Source organism: Pelobates fuscus, chromosome 3, assembly GCF_036172605.1.
Source record: "Pelobates fuscus isolate aPelFus1 chromosome 3, aPelFus1.pri, whole genome shotgun sequence".
NCBI classification, from domain to species: Eukaryota; Metazoa; Chordata; class Amphibia; order Anura; family Pelobatidae; genus Pelobates; species Pelobates fuscus.
Genome location: NC_086319.1, coordinates 236756165 through 236779980, shown reverse-complemented (window position 1 = coordinate 236779980; position 23816 = coordinate 236756165). Strand labels below are relative to the sequence as shown.

The 23816-nt window shown below is 41.5% G+C and overlaps 1 protein-coding gene across 2 annotated transcripts; it reads left to right on the top strand.

The window, feature by feature from the left end:
* Window positions 1-2711: 2711 nt before the first annotated feature.
* Window positions 2712-16559, top strand: ECHDC3 (enoyl-CoA hydratase domain containing 3). 2 transcript variants are annotated; one of them, XM_063448230.1, is made up of 6 exons: window positions 2712-2802; window positions 2833-2907; window positions 5346-5467; window positions 9656-9753; window positions 14267-14467; window positions 16160-16559. In XM_063448230.1, the coding sequence occupies exons 1-6, from the start codon at window positions 2735-2737 to the stop codon at window positions 16478-16480; spliced, it is 885 nt and encodes a 294-aa protein (XP_063304300.1). In that variant the 5' UTR covers window positions 2712-2734; the 3' UTR covers window positions 16481-16559. The 2 variants fall into 2 exon arrangements, with proteins under 2 accessions (XP_063304300.1, XP_063304299.1); XM_063448229.1 differs by having other exon boundaries at window positions 2712-2907.
* Window positions 16560-23816: the final 7257 nt, after the last annotated feature.

The following is a 23816-nucleotide window of genomic DNA, read 5'->3' as shown; positions in this document are numbered from 1 at the left end:
CCTGTGGGCCTGACTGGCTGGCTGCCCTGTGGGCCGGCTGGGGGTCTGGCGCCTGGGGCTGGCTGGCCTGGCGGGGGCCTTGGGCTGGCTGGGGCTGGCTGGCCTGTGGGCTTGCTGGTGGCCTGGCACCTGTGGGCTGGCTGGCCTGTGGCTGGGGCCTCTGGCTGGCCTGTGGGCTTGCTGGCGGCCTAGCTGGCCTGTTGCTTGCTGACTGGCCTGTGGCTGACTGGCCTGTGGCTGGCTGACTGGCCTGTAGGTGGCTCACTGGCTTGTGGCTGGCTGGCTTGTGGCTGGCTGGCCTGTGGCTGGCTGGCTGGCCTGGGGCTGGCTGGGGGCCTGTGGCTGGCTGGCCTGTGGCTAGGGCCTGTGGCTGGCTGTGGCCTGTGGCTGGCTGGCCTGTGGCTGGGGCCTGTGGCTGGCTGGGGCCTGTGGTTGGCTGGCCTGTGGCTGGCTGGGGCCTGTGGCTGGCTGGGGCCTGTGGCTAGGGCCTGTGGCTGGCTGGCCTGTGGCTGGCTGGCCTGTGACTGGCTGGCCTGTGGCTAGGGCCTGTGGCTGGCTGGCCTGTGGCTGGCTGGGGCCTGTGGCTAGGGGCTTGTGGCTGGCTAGGGCCTGTGGCTGGCTGGCCTGTGGCTGGCTGGGGCCTGTGGCTGGCTGGCCTGTGGCTGGCGGGCCTGTGACTGGCTGGCCTGTGGCTAGCTGGGGGCCTGTGGCTGGGGGCCTGTGGCTGGCTGGGGCCTGTGGCTGGCTGGCCTGTGGCTGGCTGGGGCCTGTGGCTGGCTGGCCTGTGGCTGGCTGGGGCCTGTGGCTGGCTGGCCTGTGGCTGGCTGTGGCTGGCTGTGGCTGGCTGGCTGGCTGTGGGCTGGGGGCCTTGCTGACCTGTGAGCTGGCATTGATTGCTTGCTTGCTGGCTGGCTAGCGGGATCTAAAGAGGGCCGACCCCACTTAGAATCCTTCCGCACAGCACGGCTTCCGGTCCCGTGCAGGCGGCGCCCGTCGACGTCATCGCGTCACATAGTGACGTCGATGTACCTCCGCGTACAGGACCGGGCCCCTCCTCCTCCTATAGAGGTAAATATTGCTGCGCCAAGCCCGTACCCCGATCGCCTGCAAAATTATTTTGAAGTCCGTGCACATTATGTTATGTGCACGGCAGCGGCAGGCCCCCCTGCCGGCCGGGCCCTCCGACCACGTCCGAAGTGCCCGACCGGTCAGTCCGCCCCTGTCCACAACATTTGATGCTGACCTTCGAATTGGGCCCCAAATTGTATTTATTCAATAGCTGATTTGCTATATTACTTCAGATTTTGGGTTCTTCCTTAAATTTTGCTAAAATAATACAACTTGTCAACTCTTCACAACCCTCTTTTTAGTGGACAAACTTTTTTCAGGTTAATTTGCTAAACAGCTTAGAGCAAGCACGTCAAACTCGTGGCCCACGGGCCGCATGCGGCCCACAATGAATATTTTTGTGGCCCAGCAACCTGCGAGTTTGCCATGCTTACTAAAGCAGAGTAGGCACCTGCTCTCCCCACATTGCAGGTGCCTACTCTGCCAAAATTACCCGGTCGGAGAGGATAGGTCCCTGGCGGCAGCGAGGGAGCTCAGTCTGCCTGCTCCTGACTGCTCCCTCGCACACGCCCTCTGTAGTGATGCCGACATCACTAAACTGCACGCGTGAGGGAGCAGGAAGACTGAGCTCCCGAGAGAAGGTCAGGGAGAGCCCCACACCAGCTTACTAAGGTAGGGAGCAATAAATAAAATGATGTGAGTGTGTGCAAGAATGTGTAAATGACGACAGTCTGACTGTCAGTGTGTGTGTGTGTGTGTGTGTGTGTGTGTGTGTCTGTCAGTATGTGTGTCTGTCTGTCAGAGAGTGTGTGTGTGTCTGTCAGTGTGTTGGTCAGTGTTGCGATGGCCGCGGCTGGACAGTGGACGACCTGGAGGTGCATGGAGACACGAAATGCCACGTCACATTCTAATGTGACATCAACGTGTTCCACCTTCACAGGTTTACAAGGAGTAACAGGAGAATCCGTTTGGCACAGGATGCAGATGGCGCCAATGGGGGTATACCAAAGGCCGGACTCCGGAGTCGCATACTGGCAGCAGCAATGTGAGTGGAGTCTGCTTGTTGGCTAATATTGTTTTTTGTTTTGTTTTTTAAACAAGGGCTGGGATTTAGTAGAGGGGGTGCTGGGATTTAGTATAGAGGGGGGACTGTGAATTAGTACAGGGGTGGGGACTGGGATTTAGTACAGAGGGGGGCACTGGGGTTTAAAAGGGGATGCTGTTTTTTTTTATACTGTACTTTTCAAAACAAACGTTTATATTAAAATGTAAGGTTTAGGGTTTTTTTGCGGCCCACATAAACGTAAACCTTGTTTATGTGGCCCGTGCTAGCCTTTGAGTTTCACATGCTTGGCTTAGAGTTTATCCCTGTTTTTTGTCTAAAATGAGCAATATGCATTGCAGCAAATGCATGGATTTCAAAGATGGGAATCTCTTTTCATCACATTTTTTTAATATTATTAGTACTCCTGCGTGTGATGTTCTTTTAAATAAATGGTATTCGCCGAGCTGTCACTTGCAGACCCCAGCGAGTGCTGCATGTTCAGCGAAGTGTATTAGAGCAAGGAAATGTGCTGCTGTCAGGTCATCCTGTCGGCAGGGGGCAGCACTGTATACAGTCTGTTAATAAGCAGTGCCGTATACTCAGTGCAACCTTGCTGTAAACATGGCCCTGAGGATGACAGGAGCAGTGATCAGACGATGTGGCTTACAGTCTTACACTAGGCTATGCTTGTTCCCAGCAGTAGCAGTATCGGACTGTAGGGTGAGGAGGTATAGCATTGCTGGGCAGGCTGACCCCAAACCACTCACTGTCTGCCTGCAGCAGGAGGGTATAAGGTAAGGGAAAGGTCCTTGTGGAGCACAGGATGAATAAACTTCAAGCTGGAGTGACCTGGGAAATCCCCAGCTGTTACAAAATCACAATCTCTTACTTTATCATCCATGCAGATCTTGTGCATCAAAGCTTAATGGGAGTTGTGGTTCTGCAAAAGATGTGGCTCTGATTCCTGGTCACCATTTAAAGGGACACTCCACTGCCCAAACACAAAATAAATAAATAACTGTTTAGTAGATACACCCCCAACTGAAAACGTACATGCATTTAATTATGAATTTTTTTTATTGGGGATATATCTAAAAACAGCCTGTGAGACCTGCATTTCTCTTGTCTCCTGCTTTTACCAGCCCTCCCCTTCTTACCCCACCCAGACTTCCCCAGCTGTCCAATCACATATTTCCCAGTGCAGCTTAATGAGAAGTCTTTGCAAGGCAGGTGTTCTGTGCAATTGCTGCCTCTCAGTTAAGCTCCACTGAGCTAACCAAACCAGGAAGTAACAGGACCTTTTGTGTGATTGAAAACCAGGGCATTATAACCAGGTAAAATTCATACAAGTGTCCATTTCTATTGAAATCTGCACATTTTACAAAATGAAAAAAGAGCACAAATCTTCACACGTAAAGCTTTTGAGCAAGCTAAAGTGCTTTAATATTAAAGGAACACCAATGTCAGGAATATAAACATGTATTTCTAACACTATAGTGCCTATTTACATACGTGGCTCCCCATAGAGCGCTCTGAAAAGATGATTTCATTCACCTTTTCTTCCACGCAGGGGCGTATTACCCGTGAGGCAAACAAGGCATTTGCCTTGGGCGGCATTTTCCAGGGGGCGGCAAAAAAAGCCGCCCCCAAATGCCCAAGGCAAATGTCTAACAGACATGCTTGGCGGCTGGCGAGGGAGCACTTCCTCTGAGCACTCTGCTCAGCTCCCTCGCGCACCGCAGAGTGAGGCTGGGAGCCGGAATATGACGTCATATTCCGGCTCCCAGCCTCACTCTGAGGCGAGCGAGGGAGCTGAGCAGACAGCTCAGAGGAAGTGCTCCCTCGCCAGCCGCCAGCCAGTGCCGCTCGCCCAGCAGCCACTGGACCACCAGGGAGGAAGAGACACCCCCCAGCATTCCCAAAGGTAAGGAGGCTGGGGGGGGGGGGGGGGGTTTAAATAAATTTTAAAAAATATTAATGTGGGTGAGTGTGTGTATCTGTTGTTAGTGTGTTTCTGTTAGTGTGTTTGCCTGTGAGTGTGTGTGTGTCTGTTAGTGTGTGTGTCTGCTAGTGAGTGAGTGTGTGTCTGTTGGTGAGTGTGTTTGTCTGTTAGCGAGTGTATGTGTATCTGTCAGTGAATGTGTGTGTGTGTGTATTTAGAATGCGGGGGGGGGGAAGGGGGCGCCTGTGTTTTGTCCTGCCTAGGGCCTTTGGGCTAGCACAAAACCAGGATACACCACTGCTTCCACGCCTCCGTGGCTGAGATCACTGGTAAGGCAGTGTTTCCATTGCACCTCTAGTAACAGTCACTCAGACGTCTTTTAGAGGTGCTTCCTGGGTCAGTGCTTTCACACTGTGCAGCACTTATGTTAATGTTCCGTTATAGGGATGTATAGATTCAGTGCATCAATATGAGAAGTTTAATTGGCACAGTGGCATTTTGCTGTGCATGTGCAATAGTCTTCCAATGCTTTCCTATGGGGAAGCATTTGATAGGCTAAGATCATCAAGATTGATGATCTCAGCCATGGAGGTGGGGCTAGCCGCTGCGTCACCAGCACGGTGTGGGGAAAAAGGCGAGTAAAAACACCTTTCCCATGTGATTGGAGGGAACTGACAGACAGACACACACACTCACAGACATACTCACACACACAGATAGACACTCGAGTACTGTTTGGTGAGCCGGGGGCCAGAGTGATGTCACAACACAGCTCCCAGGATCACTGCAAGGCACACGAGGGAGCCGAGCAAGGAGATTACAGCTCCCTCGCCGCTGCACTGTCAGCTGCCTGTCGCAGCTCTCCATGAACTGCCCCTGCCTTCCTCAGCAATACATGAGCCGGACGTCCGCCTCCCTCCCTCAGCTGCCTGCCTCTTTCCCTCAGAAATACATGAGCTGGCCACCCCCTCCCTCTGTCAGCTACCTACCTGCCTCAGCCCTCCGTGAGCTGACTGCTCTCCTCTGCTCTCAGTCAGCCGGTCATTTCGGGGGCTAAACAGGCTCACAAATCCCAGGTGCCAGGACAAATTTCCTGGTCGCCATGGCAATCTGGTGCCTGGGATTTGTCGAGCCCTGATTGATCGTATATTTTCTAAAGTCCTGTCTTTTTTATAATACATTAAAATTAGTCATACTCAGCCAGTCATGTTCCTTTATAGCAAACAAATTATTTTATTATGTTGTGAACGAGAATTAATGATATAGCCATACTAATTTATTTCTGTACAGGAGGATAACACTGAATAATCCACGGCAGAGGAATGCCCTGTCACTTGCCATGCTTCAGTCTCTGCAGAATGACATCCTGCGTGACATTGATGATGTGGCTTTGAGGGTTATTATTATCGCAGGTATTTGTTTACCAGCTTAAATGCCACATGACAGAATATTAAGAATGCCAGTTCGAAAAGTGTGATAGCTGCATGTGTGTGGAAACAAAATGAAAATTGCTAGAAAAAGGTAACTGTTGAATTCGCTTTCAGTTGACTGTCAAATACATTTTATATATGGTTTCAACTGGAACCTGGGTGTTTGTCAGCCAGTTCAGCACTTGACACCTTTGGGCTCCCCCAAGGTGGGCAGCTGTGTGAGAATGAAGTGGGTGGCAAGGAACCTGTAATCTTCCTGCTCTTCTTGCTCTGCTCCCTTGTGTGCCCTGCAGTGATGAATCAGTCTTGATGATCTTAGACAATCCAATGCTTTCCTATAGGGAAGCATTGGGAGGCTATTGCACATGCACGGCAAAATGCTGCGCTCTGCCAATCAGCATATCCTCATAAAGATGCATTGAATCAATGCATCTCTAGGTAGGACATTCAGTGTAAAAAGTAAAATTAATTAGGTGGCTGTCCCAAACGGAATTCAATAGAATATTGATACTATCAATTAAAGGAACACTCCACTGCCCCCCAAAAATTACTGCTTAGTAGATATACCACCAATGAAGACATGCATTCATTTAACTATGAATTTTGTCATTGGTGTATATCTAGAAACAGTTTGCAAGTGATGTAGATCTCTTGTGTGAAGCCTTTGCCAGCCCTCCCCTTCAAACCTGGGCCATACTTTCTGTGGATATCCAATCACAGACTTTCAATGCAGCTCAGTGAGAAGTCTGGCCAATCTAAATAGGAACTACGTCATTTCTAATGTTGTCACAGCCACGCAAACTTCATATTGAGATACATCATAATTGTGGTTTTGTATTTCATGCTTTGTAAGAAAATACTTGCATTGTAGAACAAACTCAGTGGCTAGAATTGTAACAATGTAAGTTAAAGCAATGTATCTGGAAGAAGGTTCAGGAATTAAAAATTGGCAGTGCTTAGAAGCAAATAATTAAACAGAACAAAAATGATAGAAAAAAATAAAGTATAGCTCAGTGAATATTATGTGCCTATTATGAGAGCAGGTTAAAGTCCCCAACAGAGGGTTTAAATCTAAGTAAACTGATTTAGTATCAGCAATATGGGTAATTTGGCATAAATGAACAGTAGATTTAACTAATTTTAGTAGGAGCTACTTAAGCAAACCGAGAGACAACAAGGAGAATCTTTTAGATCGGTTCATCAAGACAATGTAGTGCCAAGGTTGAAATCCAAATATTTAGTTAGACTAGGACAAGGTTAGGCAGGGCTGGTGCAAGAAGCTTTGCCAACCTAAGCAAAAAAAAATTTGCTTCACCATTCATTCCACCCACTCACGCAGACTGACTCATATACATACACACACACACACACACACCCATGCAAACTGACGCCCACACTGATCCATGCAGATACACACACTCTGACCAATGCAAGCTGACTCACACACGCACTTACCCATGTAGACTTACTCACACACACACACATTGACTATGCAAACTGAGGCCCTCTCTGACCCATGTTGAATGACGTCCACACTGTAATTTCATATCAGTTAGCTGTTCATGCGTTCCAGGTATCTTGATTGCGCCTTGTGGCCCCGTCACTGCCTGAATCAGCCTTACTTTCTGTGCCCTCGCCCACTTGTCCCCACTTATAGGGTAGGAGGTGAGAGCAAGCAAATTATGTGACCTTGTGCTGCCGCAGTGGGTGTCTGGGAGGGGGTCTTGGCTTTGTGTGCATGTATGTGCTCCCTAGCACCCGATAACGTGGCACACTCTCTAAATAAATAGTACCAATTGATAGAGGGGGGCACGAGCGAGCAGTAAATCTCTGCCTGCTGGCACCCTAGGTGGCTGCCTAATAGGCCTATAGGAAGCGCCGGCCCTAGGGGTAGGCAACCTTCAGCACTCAAGATGCTGTGGAATACATCTCCTTTAACGCTTTGCCAGCATTATGGCTGTAAGAACATTATGAAATCTGTAGAGCTGAAGGTTGCCTATACCTGGCCTAAGAAGCAAAGGATGAGAATGAGAAGATAGGAAGAACGGATTCCAAAGGCTAGGATACTCCGATAAAATGTAGTTGTAGTCATTTGCCAGGATATACCTATGTATGCACAGATAGAATATTCAAGGTTACAGCTGTATATTTAAAATGAAAAAATGCACATAGTGTAATAATGTTGTTTTTTAAATCACAACAGCTGAAAGACGTTGAATGTACAAAATATGTGGAACTATTTGCTCCCACTGGTGCCTCCCCTAAAAGTGGAGTGGATTTCCCATCTACAACAAGGAAAATAATTCCACATATTTTGCAAACTTTTTAAGCTGGTGTGATTAAAAACAAAAAACAGTATATTGCTATGTAAGTTTTGTTTTTTGTGGGGGGGAGGGAAGTTCTGGATAATTTTGTTTGTATAAATTGTTGGTTTAATTAGGAATATAAGCCTGAGGGGTAGTTGCCACAAATCGACAACCTAAACAATACAAAAGTAGAGTATACTGGTGGAGCTTGGGTTGGCCATTGTTTCTATATTGTTAATACTTAAATAAATAGGAAGGGAGAGCAAATAGACAGATTCTACTCAACACAAAACCTGCACATTGAACAAAAATATAATGTAAAGCAACCAATCTAATACACAAACAACTCTGGTGTCATCACATACTTGCGAATATCTATTGGAAATATTAGTCCACAGCTTTATTAATTAATTAATTAATTAATTAAGGAATAACAAATAGAGTCATTGACAACAAATATTATTAAAGCCAACATCCCCCCCATATACATAACATACCCCTGGCAATGACCCCACAATGATGACCATAAATAATCTAATTAACATGTTAATACAGAAACTGGCCGTCCAATATGACCACGTTTCCACCAGATAAAATTGTTGGGGTGTACCAAGACACCGCTACACCCCCACGTTCAAAGTCACCGACTGCCTCGAACCTACCAACCATGTGTAACACTGCCTAATCCACAGTAAAACTCCAGATGCCCACTTCCTCCTCCATCTACCCCCCGATTTAACCTGGCCATTCCCCGCCGCTGTGAAAAAATGTGAAAATCTTATAACCTAACCAAAGTCAGGGAGGGTGGGAGAGACAACTGAAGTTTAGGTTAAGTTAAGATGGCCACTTCACAAAATGGCCGGTATAAATACTCCCATTGTAGCTCCACCCAACCCAGCATGCTAGCTGTCATTCAACTTCCTTTGGCTGTTATGCCTACCTCCTGGCTCTGTCAAAGCCCACTCCCCTAGCTGTGCTGATCCATGGGCTACAATACACACACTTGTGATAATAATATTCTTTTTTTTTTTTAAATCTGTTTATTTGTTTGCAGATTCATCAAAAGTGAAATAGTAAGACACGCAGGTCTAATCATGCATAAAATACGTGTATAACATAAGTAAGAAAAAAAAAAAAAAAACTCGGTGTCCATGAGAAAACATACCACTTGCAGGCCCATTGGCCAGCTCATTTACGGGATAAGTGGACAAGTCAAAAGTCGACAATCAAATTACATACATCTGATTTTAAAGCACAATGTAAAAACCCCTTTCAATATGTTACACCTCCACATATGATCAGATGTTTTTTAAAGGAGGGGATAGACATGCCAGAGATTATACCCTCTAGTGGAGCAATTTTCATTACAGACCGTGCTTTCTTTTTTTTTTTATATAAACACACCTATTTATGTGATAGTGCTTAATGCTGTAATGTGTTGTTGTGTTGTATGTTAATAGGTATTGCTATTTTTTGGTAACAGGGGTTGAATCGTTTTGAGACATCTGAATTTGCAAATGTTTTTGAAGTCTGCTCCCTTGAAATCAGCTCTGCCGTTAGGCTGTTGTTTCCAAGTGCATGTGAATCGTACAGGTGGTTTCCATGTGTATGTAACTTACATGAACTGCTGTGATAGTTGTTGTTTTTTTCCTATGATACTCGTTGCATTTGACAGGAGCTGGGGAGTGGGGTGACACAGCTCAAGTGTTTTAATTAATAGATAGCATTTTGGTGTATATTTGCTGCATCTCCACATTTTTGGCCTGTGCCAAGAAGTAAAACTAGACCCTTTTATCTGTAACTGTGCTTACCTTTTGAGCCCCATGTAACCTTTTCTCTTGTTTGTGACATGCCTCTCACACAGCTGAAGGACCTGTGTTTTCATCTGGACACAACCTAAAAGAACTGACACCAGAGTACGGCAAAGATTATCATACTGAAGTATTTAACACCTGTGCTAAGGTGAGCTGGAGTCTTGAAATATGCATTTTTTTTGCTCCTAAATACGCGCTGATTTTGTTGATTAAATAAAATATATGCAGTGAGGGGAAAAAAGTATTTGATCCCCTGCTGATTTTGAACGTTTGCTCACTGACAAAGAAATGATCAGTATAATTTTAATGGCAGGTGTATTTTAACAGTGAGAGACAGAATAAAAAAAAAATTATTATAAATTGATTTGCATGTCAATGAGTGAAATAAGTATTTGATCCCCTATCAATCAGCAAGCATTCTGTCTCCCGCGCAGGAGGGGCATCGCACCCGGCGGCATATCGAGCAAGCCGCCGGCTCCCTCCTAGTGTCGTGTCCTCGGTCAGTGACCCAGGACCTGACACAGTCTGCACTGGGCACCCCCTTTAGTATGCCACTGTAGCCGGGACCATAGTCACCAAGAAAACTATTTGTAACACACTACGCTGTGAAGGACTGAAATCCTGCAGCGCCCGCAAGGTCCCCCTGCTAAAAAAAGCACATGTACAGGCCCATCTGAGTTTTGCCAATGAACATCTGAATAATTCACAGGAGAACTGGGTGAAAGTGTTGTGGTCCGATGATACCAAAATCGAGCTCTTTGGCCTCAACTTGCCGTGTTTGGAGGAGGAGGAATGCTGCCTATGATACCATAGGCAGTGGAGTAGAACGATCAAGTGGAGTAGAACGATCTAAAGAACACAAACAGAAAAACACATAGTGCTCACTGAATAATTAAAACATATATAAAATCAGGTAGAATAAAACTCAGTTTCATGAATCATGACAAGATCAGTCAGCATTGAGGAAGACCCCTGAGAGGGTTGGAACGCGTCTGTTGTTTGTTTTTTTTGGGACTTTTATATTATATTTTATTTGTTTATTACTAGCAGTGCCATTCTTTGCATTTTATTTCTTTGCTGGCACTGCTCACTTTTTTGATTATTGTCCCTTATATGTTCCAATAAATACTTATTTCTACTTATTTTTTGGACAACTGATCTCTTCATACACCTACATCGAAGCCTGTATAGGCACCTTTTTGCCTCCTCTATAGAGCCTGATATTGCTCTCTACTGTGTGAGTTTTATTCTACCTGATTTTATATGTTTTAATTATTCGGTGAGCACTATGTGTGTTTTTTATATCGTTCTACTCCACTTGTATTTATCTTATAGTGCTAAGTATTTATATTTACATATATGCGACCACTTGGGGGTGTATTGTACACTGTTTTTATTTCACTATCATTATAGGTGTATAAGGTGACACACCTTTCATAACACCCCTGCACTTTTACTTTGTGAGAAGCGCCAACACACTTTATTTTACAATTTTTCAACTACAAGAAACGTCTGACCTCTGTGATTGCCAACAAGGGCTTTGCCACCAAGTACTAAATCGAAGGGGTCAAATACTTATTTCACTCATTGACATGCAAATCAATTTAGAACTTTTTATTTTTTATAATTCTTTATTTTTGCAATGCATAGGTTGGTTAACAAACTTGCAATGACATTTAGTGAAAAGATACAGCGAGGTTAAGAGCAGGATTGTCAGTAAATCTCAGAGATACAGCATTTTTTTTTTTATATAACAGGAGAAACAATGAGTAAAACTGTACATTGCGTAGAAGTGATAATGAAAGAAGTTATGATAAAGCAATTACACATCTTAGGCATTGGTAGTGATTGCTAACTATGATGACAAGCTTAGTCAAGGTAAGTAACTAGATTATGAGAGTCAAGCTAGATAAACTTATGAGATAAAAACATTTATGTTTACCACCGGGTGTCAGCCGTAGGATTGTGTGACACAAAAGAGATTATAATAAGCAGAACTGCCCTAACATAGTTTATGTGTGCTGCCCCGGCTGCAGAGTAGCACCAAGTCCGGCACCTCCGTATCCTGCCAGCCCTGGGCTACCACACAGTCCATTGTGCTGGAGCCACAAGTTTCTTCCTGAATTTTGTCCAGGGTTAGGTCTTGGAGTCCTCCAAGAAGTTGGCTATGCTTATAGTGGTTGAGGCCCCCCAGCGGGTTTGGGAATCATGCGGAGGAGTGTCCCAGTTTGGCCTGTGGTTCGGGAGGACAGCGGTTCATGACCGAACCGAGCTGCCGGCATTGAGGTCCAGTATCGTGGGCCCCTGGGTTCTTCAGAATCTGGTTGTCTCCTTGGGTGTGTGGATGGCCGTGCAGGACATGGGCGTTCGGCCCAGAAGAAGGGTGAGCGGTGTGGGGGCTCAGCTCCAAGCTAGTCTCCGCTTCGGAGGTGAGACAGGCTGCGTGGTCATTTGCTGTGAGCGCCTGTATGTCTGGAGGTATATGCGGTTGCGGCAGCCTTGAACGGGATTCAACTCGGTGCCAGAAAGCTGAGCAGATTTCGTTGAATGCAGCCAGGAACTTAGCTTCCCATTGTGGCACAGTTGGCTCCATCTGAGTGTCGGCCATTTTGCCCATGCCACAAGGGGCTGCTGCGGCTGGGCGGGTTGGTGCGGTAGTGTGAGGGAAGCTTTTTGGCTTTTTCACCCAGTGGGGACCGGGATATCCCCCACCCATGCCACAAGGGGCTGCTGCAGGCTGGGAGATCGGCCGTTTCTCCCCTCTATGGTGCATGCCAGGTGAGTAGGCCTCAGTTGCTGTGTTGGGCCACTAGCTATAGAGTGCGGCTCTAGAATTGACTCAAATGGCTTCCCAACAGTCAGTCAGGTTAGTAGTCGCTTGAGTAGTTCTGTGGGGTGCCATTTCGCATGAAAAGGTTTGAATTACTCAGCTTATGTAAGGAGCTCTCATGAAACACAGCCGTCGGCCATGATGGTTAGGCCCCGCCCCCCTCAATTTATAACTTTTTTGGCATGTGTTTTTCAGGATTTTTTTTTTGTTACTCTGTCTCTCACTGTTAAAATCCACCTACCATTAAAATTATAGACTGATAATTTCTTTGTCAGTGGACAAACATTCAAAATCAGCATGGGATCAAATACTTTTTTCTCTCACTGTATATATGATGTGCTGCATAGTTAGAAAAGTAAATAAAAATTGGGCCTGTGATTAACATTTTTTCTAAATGTATTTACAATTCTTTATTTTGAAACTGGCAAATACATTACAAAAGACATTTTGCAAGTATTGCCTAATCATATGTAAATCGGTACGTTACATACTACAATAGGGCTGGGAAGTTTTTACAGTTTTGGGGTTTTTTTTCGTCCACCTTCTTCACCATCTCACATTTGTGCTGCAACCAGGAGTTTAAATACAGTGGGAACACTCTGGTGCAATGGAATTTTGAATAGCTGAGAGAAGACAGAGCCAATTGGTTTCCAGTAGTTTTCTATTTTTAAAACACTGTTTTTGTAAACCTACTGATAGTGAGACTTTTAAGGAAGCCTCACAAAGTTCCTTTCCGTCCACACCTTCTAAATGACCCCTATGTTGTTTTCCCACTTGGCAAAGAATGTTGGGAGACCTTTATCAATGGCAGAAGTGAGCTAAGCAGTGGGTATAAATGTAGTCAGTGTATCATTATTCAAACATTTTTTATCATTATTTATTTTTTAAGTGAACTCAGAGTCAGTACTATAAATTGTGATCTGTGATTCAAAATTCCTGAATTTAAAGAAACTAAATTAATAATAATCTGAGTGACCCAAGTTCACTTGTGATTAGTTAAAATAAATAATGGCCATCTTGGAAGAGGTGAAGATATTGTTAATTGATTGCCTCTTCTATATAAAAAGTGGGATGGGGAACTGTTGTGGTGTGTACCTCCTCTCTGATAAAATAGAGAGAACAACAGGGCACTTGGGAGCATATTATTTTTTTCTTGTGTTGCACATTTATGTGAATTTGAATAGTGTTTAGAGTAGTTCACTGAAATTGCTATACATCAAGATCTGGCCATGGTTACTAGATCAGCAAGGTTATGCAATAGTCAGTTTCTCTGTAGTAATAGACATTTATAGCAGTAGACAGACTTCCACCCATAGGGTAGGGAAAACTCCAAGACTAGAACATAATATATTAGCATTTATATATTAGCATTTATTGCAAAAATAAAAATGAATCGGCACTGCATTGAGAACCGCCTAACACCATTTGTACTAATCGGTTACTTACTGATAGACCTCTGAGTAAGTACCCTAATGGAACATGTTCGGTGGCTTTCCAATAAGTGTAGTGGTGAACTCTCCTAGTATGCATTGACAGTTGTCATGTTTATTTTCAAATGCTCTATGCCTTACTTCTTGAAAAAGAAAAATATTTGAAGGAGATATTCCCACGCTCTGGGTGGTCAACTACTGCTGTGAATTTCTATTGGGAGAGTGAGAGCCTCCTTAACCCCTGATCTTCAAGAAATCCCAAGGGGTAAGGTAGGTTTAAAGTTTGCTTTATATGTAATAATACAAAAAAAAAAGTTTACAGTCTCAGTAAAAATATTCAAATATAATGGTTAATCCTTCCAGTTCACTGCTGTACTGAAGTGCATTTTTTTTTTTTGCAGCTTATGACCTCAATACAGGCCATTCCAGTACCAGTTATAGCACAGGTTAATGGCCTTGCCACAGCAGCAGGGTGCCAGCTTGTTGCTAGCTGTGACATTGCAGTGGCCTCACCTAAATCCAAGTTTGCAACACCTGGTGTCAACGTTGGACTGTTCTGCTCCACACCTGCTGTGGCCTTAGGACGAGCAGTGCCAAGGAAGGTACTCTAACTTATTTTCTCTGAAATCCTTTAGATCTGTGATGTGTTGTTGCTTTTACTGTAGTGCAAATGAATGTGAACGTTTTCTAAAGAAAAAGTCCAATGTGCTGGAATTCTAAACGGGAAAAAAAAAAAACAGTGGGTATATCCATCCATAAATTGTGCAGGGATTTCAACTCTCTTAAGCACCTAAACAACATTAGCTGTAAGGTTTATTGAAAGTATTACAGTGTAGTACAACAACAATCAAGCATCAAATGAACACCAAAATGAGACGTAAACCACCAAGATAGAAAGGGACGAGTGGCAGAGATATACAGGGTGCACCTTATGTAAATACAGGGTGCACCTTATGTAAATAAGCAAGTTTACAGCATAACTTAGCTAGAAGGTGGTCATATGTACAAACATTTAGGTATATTGTGAAAGTTACAACTCGCCGTAATACAGCGAATGAAGCTTTGGAGACTTAAGACCTCTTGTATGAGCTAAAATAATTATCAGTGCAGTGATACAACCAGTCATAAGGTTAGATGGTAAGGGCTATACACAGCAAAGAAACCCCTGCAAAAAAAGGAATAGAAGGACATAAAAGGGAGTGCCTGTGTGAAGACCCTTGTGAGTGTCCTGACAGACAAAAATGGGGCCGGACTCTTGTGCCAAGTATGCATAGCTAGATGAAAAAATAGATATAGTAAAAAAACAAACAACAAAAAAAACTGTAACTAATGAATAGAGGGCATATATATAATGGCAATTGTAATAATATAGAAATGAAAAATAGATCAGCTATCAACCATTCCAAAATTGGTCAGGAAAGAATCACTGGAAAAAGTGTAAAAAGAAAAAGTGTCAGTTAATCAGATTTAATATGTTACCCACACTTACTAAACCAGTCGTAAGGTTCCCTCCTATGGCCAAAAAATAAATACCACACCTCTCATGGCTGTGGCTCACACAGTTTCCCTATACTTTTCCTGAAAATAGAGCCTAATTGTTTGTAGATCCCTTTATTGCCCATTATGTTTAAAGGAATTCTATAGTGTTAGGAATACAACTTTGTCCCCCTCCAGCATGGAAAGGGTTAAAAAAACAAACAAAAAAAAACCTTTAATCACTTACCTGATTCCAGCGAAGATGTCCCTCGGGGCTGGCTCATACGTTTCACCTTCTCCAGCGTCAACTGACAGGGGAGTTTAATGTGCATGTGCCCCGAGCGCTTGCGAGAACTTAAAGCCCTCCACATAGAAAAGCATTGATTCAGCGCTTTCCTGAGGATTTCACTGATGCTTGATGTCCTCATGCAGAGCGTGAGGACATTCAGTGTCATTTAGGTGATCTGGAGTCTGACAGCCGGACTAAGTGGAACAGGGACACTGCACCCAGACCACTTCACTGAGATAAAGTGGTCTATGTGACTATAGTGTCCCTTTAATTTAGAATGTATCTCCTCCTATGTTAATTGCATAATAGAGCCCATAAAAGCCTCCTGTGTGTAAATACAATTATTTTAATAGAAGGCGATAAGAATTAAGTTCTATGCCACCCTAACTGTGTTAAAGGCCTGCTTTTGCAGGGTGGCATAGTACGCCCTAACAGCATTAAGGGTTAACAAATATGGAAGACTCATAAGTGCGTTATGTGTGTTAAGCTCTCTATACTTGTTGTCATTTCTTTATTTATTTTTTAATAGGTTGCCTTGGAAATGCTGTTCACAGGTGAGCCCATAACTGCCCATGATGCTTTGCTTCATGGCCTAATCAGCAAGGTGGTACCAGAAGAGAATCTTGATAAAGAGACAACCAACATTGCACACAAAATTTGCCATACAAGCCGCTCAGTGGTTGCTCTGGGAAAAGCTACATTTTATAGACAAATGGCACAAAACCTTGATGATGCATACAGACTGACATCTCAGATCATGGTGAAAAATCTGGCATTAAAAGATGGTCAGGAAGGTATAGCAGCATTTTCTCAGAAAAGGAAACCTGTGTGGACAAACTCGGTGGACTAATGTGGTTTACATAAATCTCAAACATGTATTTTTTCTGACAATGGACATCTGACTTGTAAATAAAGATTATAGTTCTGTTTTTGAAGTATGTTTATTGAAATACACACAGAAGAAGAATGTTTAATAGAATATCTGTATTAAATCATGTCTATACAAATAAACCACGATAGCTTCACAAGCGTAGACAACTGGACACTAGCTGCACACCGCTGGTTCGCACAAATATTCACAAAAAACAAAATAAAGTGTAATGTATCTGTTGCATGCCTGACTTAACACGGTTAACCGATGATGGGACTATGTGTAACGTAACAGAATTACGGTTATTACCTACGTTAATGTCTCTATGTATACCACTTGTCGTAAGGTATTGTTGTAACAGGACGTTCACGCAAAAATAAAGTATTGAAAAAAAAAAAATCATGTCTATACGATCTCTGAATATAAAACTGCATTAGTAGTAAAGGTGGTTTTACAAAAGTTCATAAAGCAATAAAGTATTTGCTAATGCACAATTGGTTAGTTAAAGGGACACTATAGTCCCCAGAACAACTACAGCTTATTGTATTGTTCCCTTTAGGCTTTTTACAGTAAACACAGTTTTTCAGAGAAAGACAGTTGGAAGCTCTCCGCTCTGAGCTAAGTTGGTTGTGCAGGGTTTAGCTCAAAGGCTGAGAGTAATCAGCTGACACTCTTAGCCACTCTAATGGATATGATGCATAGAGTTTTCTTTTTAAATATAATCAAAATAGACAGCCGTTCGAGAAAAAAACAGTGTACAAATGTGCATATCTGAGAACATGAGCTATGATTGCTTCCTAGTTATCTCTTCCCTTGTCGACCAATGGAAAATAGCATAAACAATATTAACCCCTTAAGGACACATTACATGTGTGACATGTCATGGTTCCCTTTAATTCCAGAAGTTTGGTCCTTAAGGGGTTAAATGAGTAGCACCGATAAATCTTATTATGGGATTGTAAACTTGTGTGTGCAGGGACCTTTTTTACCTTTTGTTCCCATATGTCCCCATATGTTCCCGTATGTCAAATGTTTTTTTGTTAGAATTAATTATATATCTTGATTTACCTATTGTACAGCACTACAAAATATGTCAGCGCCATATAAATAATTGTAAGTGGACTGACCTTCACTCAGTAAATGCAGACCGACCTGTTTCAGCCCATATTGACATGTTGGTGTTGGCATGTCAATATTGTAGTTTTGATGATTAATTTGGGACCAGCAGTAACTTGTGGCTTGGCACCTATCTTTGCTCCGTGGTGGTATAGCAAAGTGAACTACTTCTTATTGAGTTCAGTGAAATGGGTGTTTATCTCCTGCTCTGTAAAGTGAACTTTTTTTTTATTTTTTTATTTACATCAGATAATGGTATTTGATTCATAACATCTTTATGATAATTTATTTTAATATCAGACACCTTATCATCATTTGTTAAAACAATTATTTTATAATTTCGTACTTTTTTTTTTTAATATTTATATTTAAACATGATGACGTAGCTACAGTCTACCTCAATTACTCATCCATTCACACTAATCCCATACATTCTTGAGCACTGTCGGGAGAAGAGGGGATCAGCCTTCTAGACCACCCCTGAAGCGTCCACAATCTCCCAGGGATTCCATATTCTATAGTATTCCTCTATTTTTCCCATATTGACATACACTGCTTTTTCCATCGTTTTTTGAAAATGTATCTGTGCTTGTATCTCCGACCACATCGGGATTATACTAGTTTTCCATCGCCTAGCCAAACAGATTTTTGATGCCATTATAATCTGTATCGTCAATCTATGAGAATAGATAATACTGTCTGGTAATTCTAAATGAAATAGGAATGTGTAAGAGGTTAATCGGATGTTCATTCCATAGATTCCACCTATTACCAATTCCAATTTATTTTTCACTAATTGAAGCCTTGGGCAGTCCCACCATATATGTAAATGTGTGCTCATAAACATATTACATCGCCAGCAAATATCACTAGAACCTGTTTGAAATTTAAAAAGTTTTACTGGTACCATGTACCACCGATGTAGAATCTTGATGTAATTCTCATAAATAATAATATTATGTATTGTTTTTTTTTGTTCATTTAAATGCCTTTGCCCAATCTTCTTCAGTAAAAACTATTTTTATTTCTTGTTCCCAAGTACTTATTTTATTTAGTTTGTTCCTAGGAGTATAATCATCTAATATTCTATTTATTTTTTAAATTAACCTATCTTTCCCCTTAATCGATACAATTTTATCAAAGAGATCTTCTTCAATACACTTAGTTTTCAGAATATTTTTTATTTTTTGGTAAGCTAAGAACTCAGATTTTAAAGGGGTATTCAATTCATATATTTCTTGAAAAGACTTTATGTTTTTATCTATATAAAAGTCTCCCATGACTTTATATCCTTCCTGTTTCCATTTACTCAAATTTATATCAATTAGATATCCCTTCAGTACCTCTATTGGAGCGGATAGTGAAATATTATTTTCAATTTTACATCTTTTTTTTAGGTAATTCATATAATTATATAGTTCTATCAAGATATTATTTTGTACTTTTAATTTTTTAAAAGCTATTTTATCCAGCCAAATTAAAGCAATTGAATCTAAATTATTAGATAGTCGTTCTAAATTTACCCAAGAAGTTTGTTCTGAATCTTTAAACTTTGAATTAATTAAATGCATAATCATTATTGCATCGTGTTTCATTATCAAATCAGGAAAAGATACTCCTCCTTTATTTTGTCTGCGGCTTAATATCTGGTATGATGTTCTTGACTTTTTATATCCCCAGACAAATTTCAGGAAGGTTTCATGAAACTCGAGCAATGTTTTTTTTGGTATCCTCATTGGGATTGATCTCATTAGATATTCAAGTTTGGGTAATACATAATCTTTAATAGCGCTTATTCTCCCCATCCATGAAATATATAAAGGTTTCCATATAGATAAATTATCTACCTCTTCTTCAGGACATAAAAAATACATTATCTCAATTTTGTTCCAATTAAATCCCAGTCTAACTCCCAAATATTCAATAAATTCAGATGTCCATTTATATTTATAGTTCTCTTTTAAAATATTGATATCCGATTCTAAGATGTTATGATACAGAACAAGAGATTTTGACATATTAATTTTATAGTTTGAAAATAAGCTAAATTGTTCAATACTCGATATTACTGCTGGAATAGATGTATTAGGTGAAGATAGTGTAAGGATTACATCATCGGCATATAGTGAAATCTTATATTGTAGGGCTGCTATATTAATTCCCTGTATCTCTTTTGTTTGTCTGATCAATGCGGCCAATGGTTCTATGGTAAGAATATAAAGCATTGGAGCCAATGGACATCCTTGTCTCGTCCCATTGTTTATCATAAATCCTTTAGAATTCAATCCCCCACCACATACTTTTGCCGATGGTAATTTATATAAACTCATTATTCGATCATAAATAATATCTTGTATCCCAAAAGTTGTTAAGACCTCCGACAAGAATACCCAACTAACCCTATCGAAGGCCTTTTCAGCAGCTATTCCTCTCTATCTCTTCATTGTTTATGGGAGCATTTAATTCTGATAATATTGTACTATCCACCAAAAATTTTTTGGGAATATACATTTGGGGCATAGATGTTTACTAGTGTATAGAATATGTCATTAATCTTACAGATGATTATGATATATCTGCCTTCGGTATCCTTTTGTTCTAGTATCAGATCAAATTTTAGTCGTGCGGCTATCAATATGGCAACCCCTCTCTTCTTTTTTTTATCTTGTCTGGATTCGAAAATCAGTGGAAATTTTGCATATCTCCATCTTTGTTTATCTCCCTCCTTCCAATGTGTCTCTTGTCTAAAACAGATATCTATATTTCCATTTATTAATTAATTATACAGGCAGCCCCTTTTCTGTGGTGAATTTAATCCCTGGGAGTTTATTGAAAGCACCTTAATCGTCATAATTGACGATAGGTGCTATATTCTTATCAGAGGTGACTCAGCCCATTCCCTCTCTCCCAAACCGACCGTGCTCTTCCTTCATCCCAGACATACATTCTAATACTTTCAAACCTTTTGAATCCATGCCTAGTCTATGCTAAGCAATTCCCTAGCAAAAAAAAGGATTTAAAAAAGAAAATTACTCAGCTAGGTTACAGTTGCTGGCACGATGAGGAACTAAGAGCGAGTGAGAGAACCATAATGTATCCCCAAGTATCCCTGATTCAAAAAGGAATTCTTTATGAGTGATGTAAATTATATGCCGAAGTATTCTTTTAAGTTATCTTCATCTTCCCCCCCCCCTTTTTTTTTTTTAAATTCTATTCAGCAAATGGATTTATCTCTGTTGTACTTAAATCAATGAATCTTTCCAATCTTCTCTATTCCTCTCTCCTCTCTTGTTCTTCATCTATTATTTGTAGACTTCTCCATATTCAAGTCCTCCTCTATTAATTTAATCAGGATTCCGTATATTATCATTCGTTGTTATTCTCTCTCACATCTGGTAAAAAAAATCTTTTTTGTATCTACCCCAATTGTGAGTGCTTTATATATGTGTTAGCATATTTACAACATTCTGTTGTGAATATTCCTATATCTTGTTATCATCTGCAGCCTCCCATCTCATTCTTCAATATCTTCGTTCTTAAATACTTGTTAGTGTGTCATGTATTCAAACTTATATAAATATTTTCTCTAAGGAATCATAATACATATAAATTATTATTATTTTATTTTTTATTTTATTTTTTTTCAATTATATCCAATATACAAATTATGGAAAAATTAATTCCCAAAGTGAGTTCCCAATTTGTGCAACTCCTCTATTGGATCCTTGGCCTTCTCGTTGTGTTAAATTATAAACTTGATGGGAAACGCCCAACTATATGGGATATTATGCTTTGTCAGTGCAATAGTCATATCCCTATATCTTTAATCCTTCTTACAAAGCGATTTTGAATTTAGAGATTTTCTATTTATCTATCTGTCCAGATATTATAGATGTATTGAATGACTCATGTCGGTCTATGAATATTACTCGTCTTTGTTCCTTGCGAGGAGGTATATTTTTGATGAGAAAAAACTGTATGTATTAATTGATTTAATTTTCTCTATTTCTAAAGTATTCTCTTTTAAACCCATTTTCCGTGGTTAGAAGGGGGCTCATAAAGGTCCCCTTTGAACTAGCTAATACTACCATTACTAAACATTGATTTGATGCTTATTAGGACATAGAGAAGATAATAATGATATTATATACTTGAAGCCGCCTTTAACAGTCCCACTTGTTCCAGGAATATTAACTTTTTCAACTGCAGGTACTGCCTATTCCCCTGATAACCCGCTCTGAGCGACTTTTCGGCTTTCCATACTACTGCCAATACCGATCTCTCCACTGGTCCTAAGTCTCCCTCTCCCACTTTTTTTTTTCTTTTATCTTCTTTTCTCAATCTTCCATCTCTGATCATCATCTATGTTATTCTTCATCAATTACTTATAAACTTCTCCATAATCTGATCCTCCTTCAGTGTTCCGTATATTTTCATTCCTTGTTATTCTTTCTTAAATCTGTAAAGTGAACTTTAATCACACACAGGAGGCTCCTGCAGGGTTTATTAACACAACCAGAAATAATACATTCTAAATTAAACTGAATGTACAATAAAATGTAAACATTCTATCTCTTTACAGGAAGTATTTAGGAAGGCATTTAAGTCACATGCAGGGAGGTGTGGCAAGGGCTGCATAAATAAAGTTTATCTCTTGTGTGGCAGAGGATTGAGCAGTGAAACTGCAGGGGAATGAACAACACACCAAAACTGTTTCATTACTCTAAAGTTGCTTTGATGCCTATAGTATCCCTTTTAATATCCCTACCTGTTTTACATGGATAATGTGCAACATCTACCTGCCATAAATACGTTTTTTTAAAAAGTTTGCATTTTCTGCTCATTATTATTCATAGTAGTATTTATATGGCACCAATATGTCTATTGATTTGCGTAGCAATAGCCAGCTGCTTTAACCCCTTAAGGACGGTGGGCATGCTATGCTGTCCTTTGGGGACCCGGCTCTAAACGCCAGCGGGCGGCATAGCACGCCCACACCGTCCTGGCCACTTACACGCTCGCCAGCGATCACAAGGGGTGGGACTTACCTGGCATCCCAGGGAGTCCCCCTGCTGCCGATCCGGCCCTCCTTGGCCATGTGATCGCTAGGACCTCATGATCACATGGACGGAATAGCCTTCCATAGCAGTGCCAGCAGGAGGAGAGCCTGGAATGACAGGTAGCCCCCTGCAGCCTGTAAAAAGTAAAATAAAGTTAAAGCACAGTTTTTAATTCAATAATATCTACTTAGATCATATATATATACACTTTTATATAGAAACATAGAATGTGACGGCAGATAAGAACCATTCGGCCCATCTAGTCTGCCCAATTTTTAAAAATACTTTTATTAGTCCCTGGCCCTATCTTATAGTTAGGATAGCCTTATGCATATCTCACGCATGCTTGAACTCCTTTACTGTGTTAACCTCTACCACTTCAGCTGGAAGCCTATTCCATGCATCCACTACCCTCTCAGTAAAGTAATACTTCCGGATATTATTTTTAAAACTTTGCCCCTCTAATTTAAGACTATGTCCTCTTGTTGTGGTAGCTTTTCTTCTTTTAAATATAGTCTCCTCCTTTACTGTTTTGATTCCCTTTATGTATTTAAATGTTTCTATTATATCGCCCCCTGTCTCGGCTTTCCTCCAAGCTATACATGTTAAGTTCCTTTAACCTTTCCTGGTTTTATCCTGCAATCCATGAACCAGTTTAGTAGCCCTTCTCTGAACTCTTTCTTAAGTATCAATAGCCTTCTGGAGATACGGTCTCCAGTACTGCGTACAATACCCCAAGTGAGGTTTCACCAGTGTTCTCCAGTACTGCGTACAATACCCCAAGTGAGGTTTCACCAGTGTTCTCCAGTACTGCGTACAATACCCCAAGTGAGGTTTCACCAGTGTTCTGTACAATGGCATGATCAATTCCCTCTTTCTACTGCTAATACCTCTCCCTATACAACCAAGCATTCTGCTAGCATTTGCTGCTGCTCTATTACATTGTCTTCCTACCTTTAAGTCATCAGAAATAATCACCCCTAAATCCTTTTCCTCAGATGTTGAGGTTAGGACTCTATCAAATATTCAGTACTCTGCCTTAGGGTTTTTATGTCCAAGATGCAGTATCTTGCACTTATCCACATTAAATGTCAGTTGCCACAACTCTGACCATTTTTCTACTTTATCTAAATCATTTG

What these genes read in the sequence shown, in the direction of transcription:
- ECHDC3 (XM_063448229.1), top strand. Translation starts at nt 2,735, where the DNA reads ATGGCCCTGAGGATGACAGGAGCAGTGATCAGACGATGTGGCTTACAG. An exon ending in CTGCAGCAGGAGGGTATAAG is followed by an intron (nt 2,908 to 5,345) that starts GTAAGGGAAAGG and finishes ATTTCTGTACAG; the next exon opens with GAGGATAACACTGAATAATC. An exon ending in GAGGGTTATTATTATCGCAG is followed by an intron (nt 5,468 to 9,655) that starts GTATTTGTTTAC and finishes CCTCTCACACAG; the next exon opens with CTGAAGGACCTGTGTTTTCA.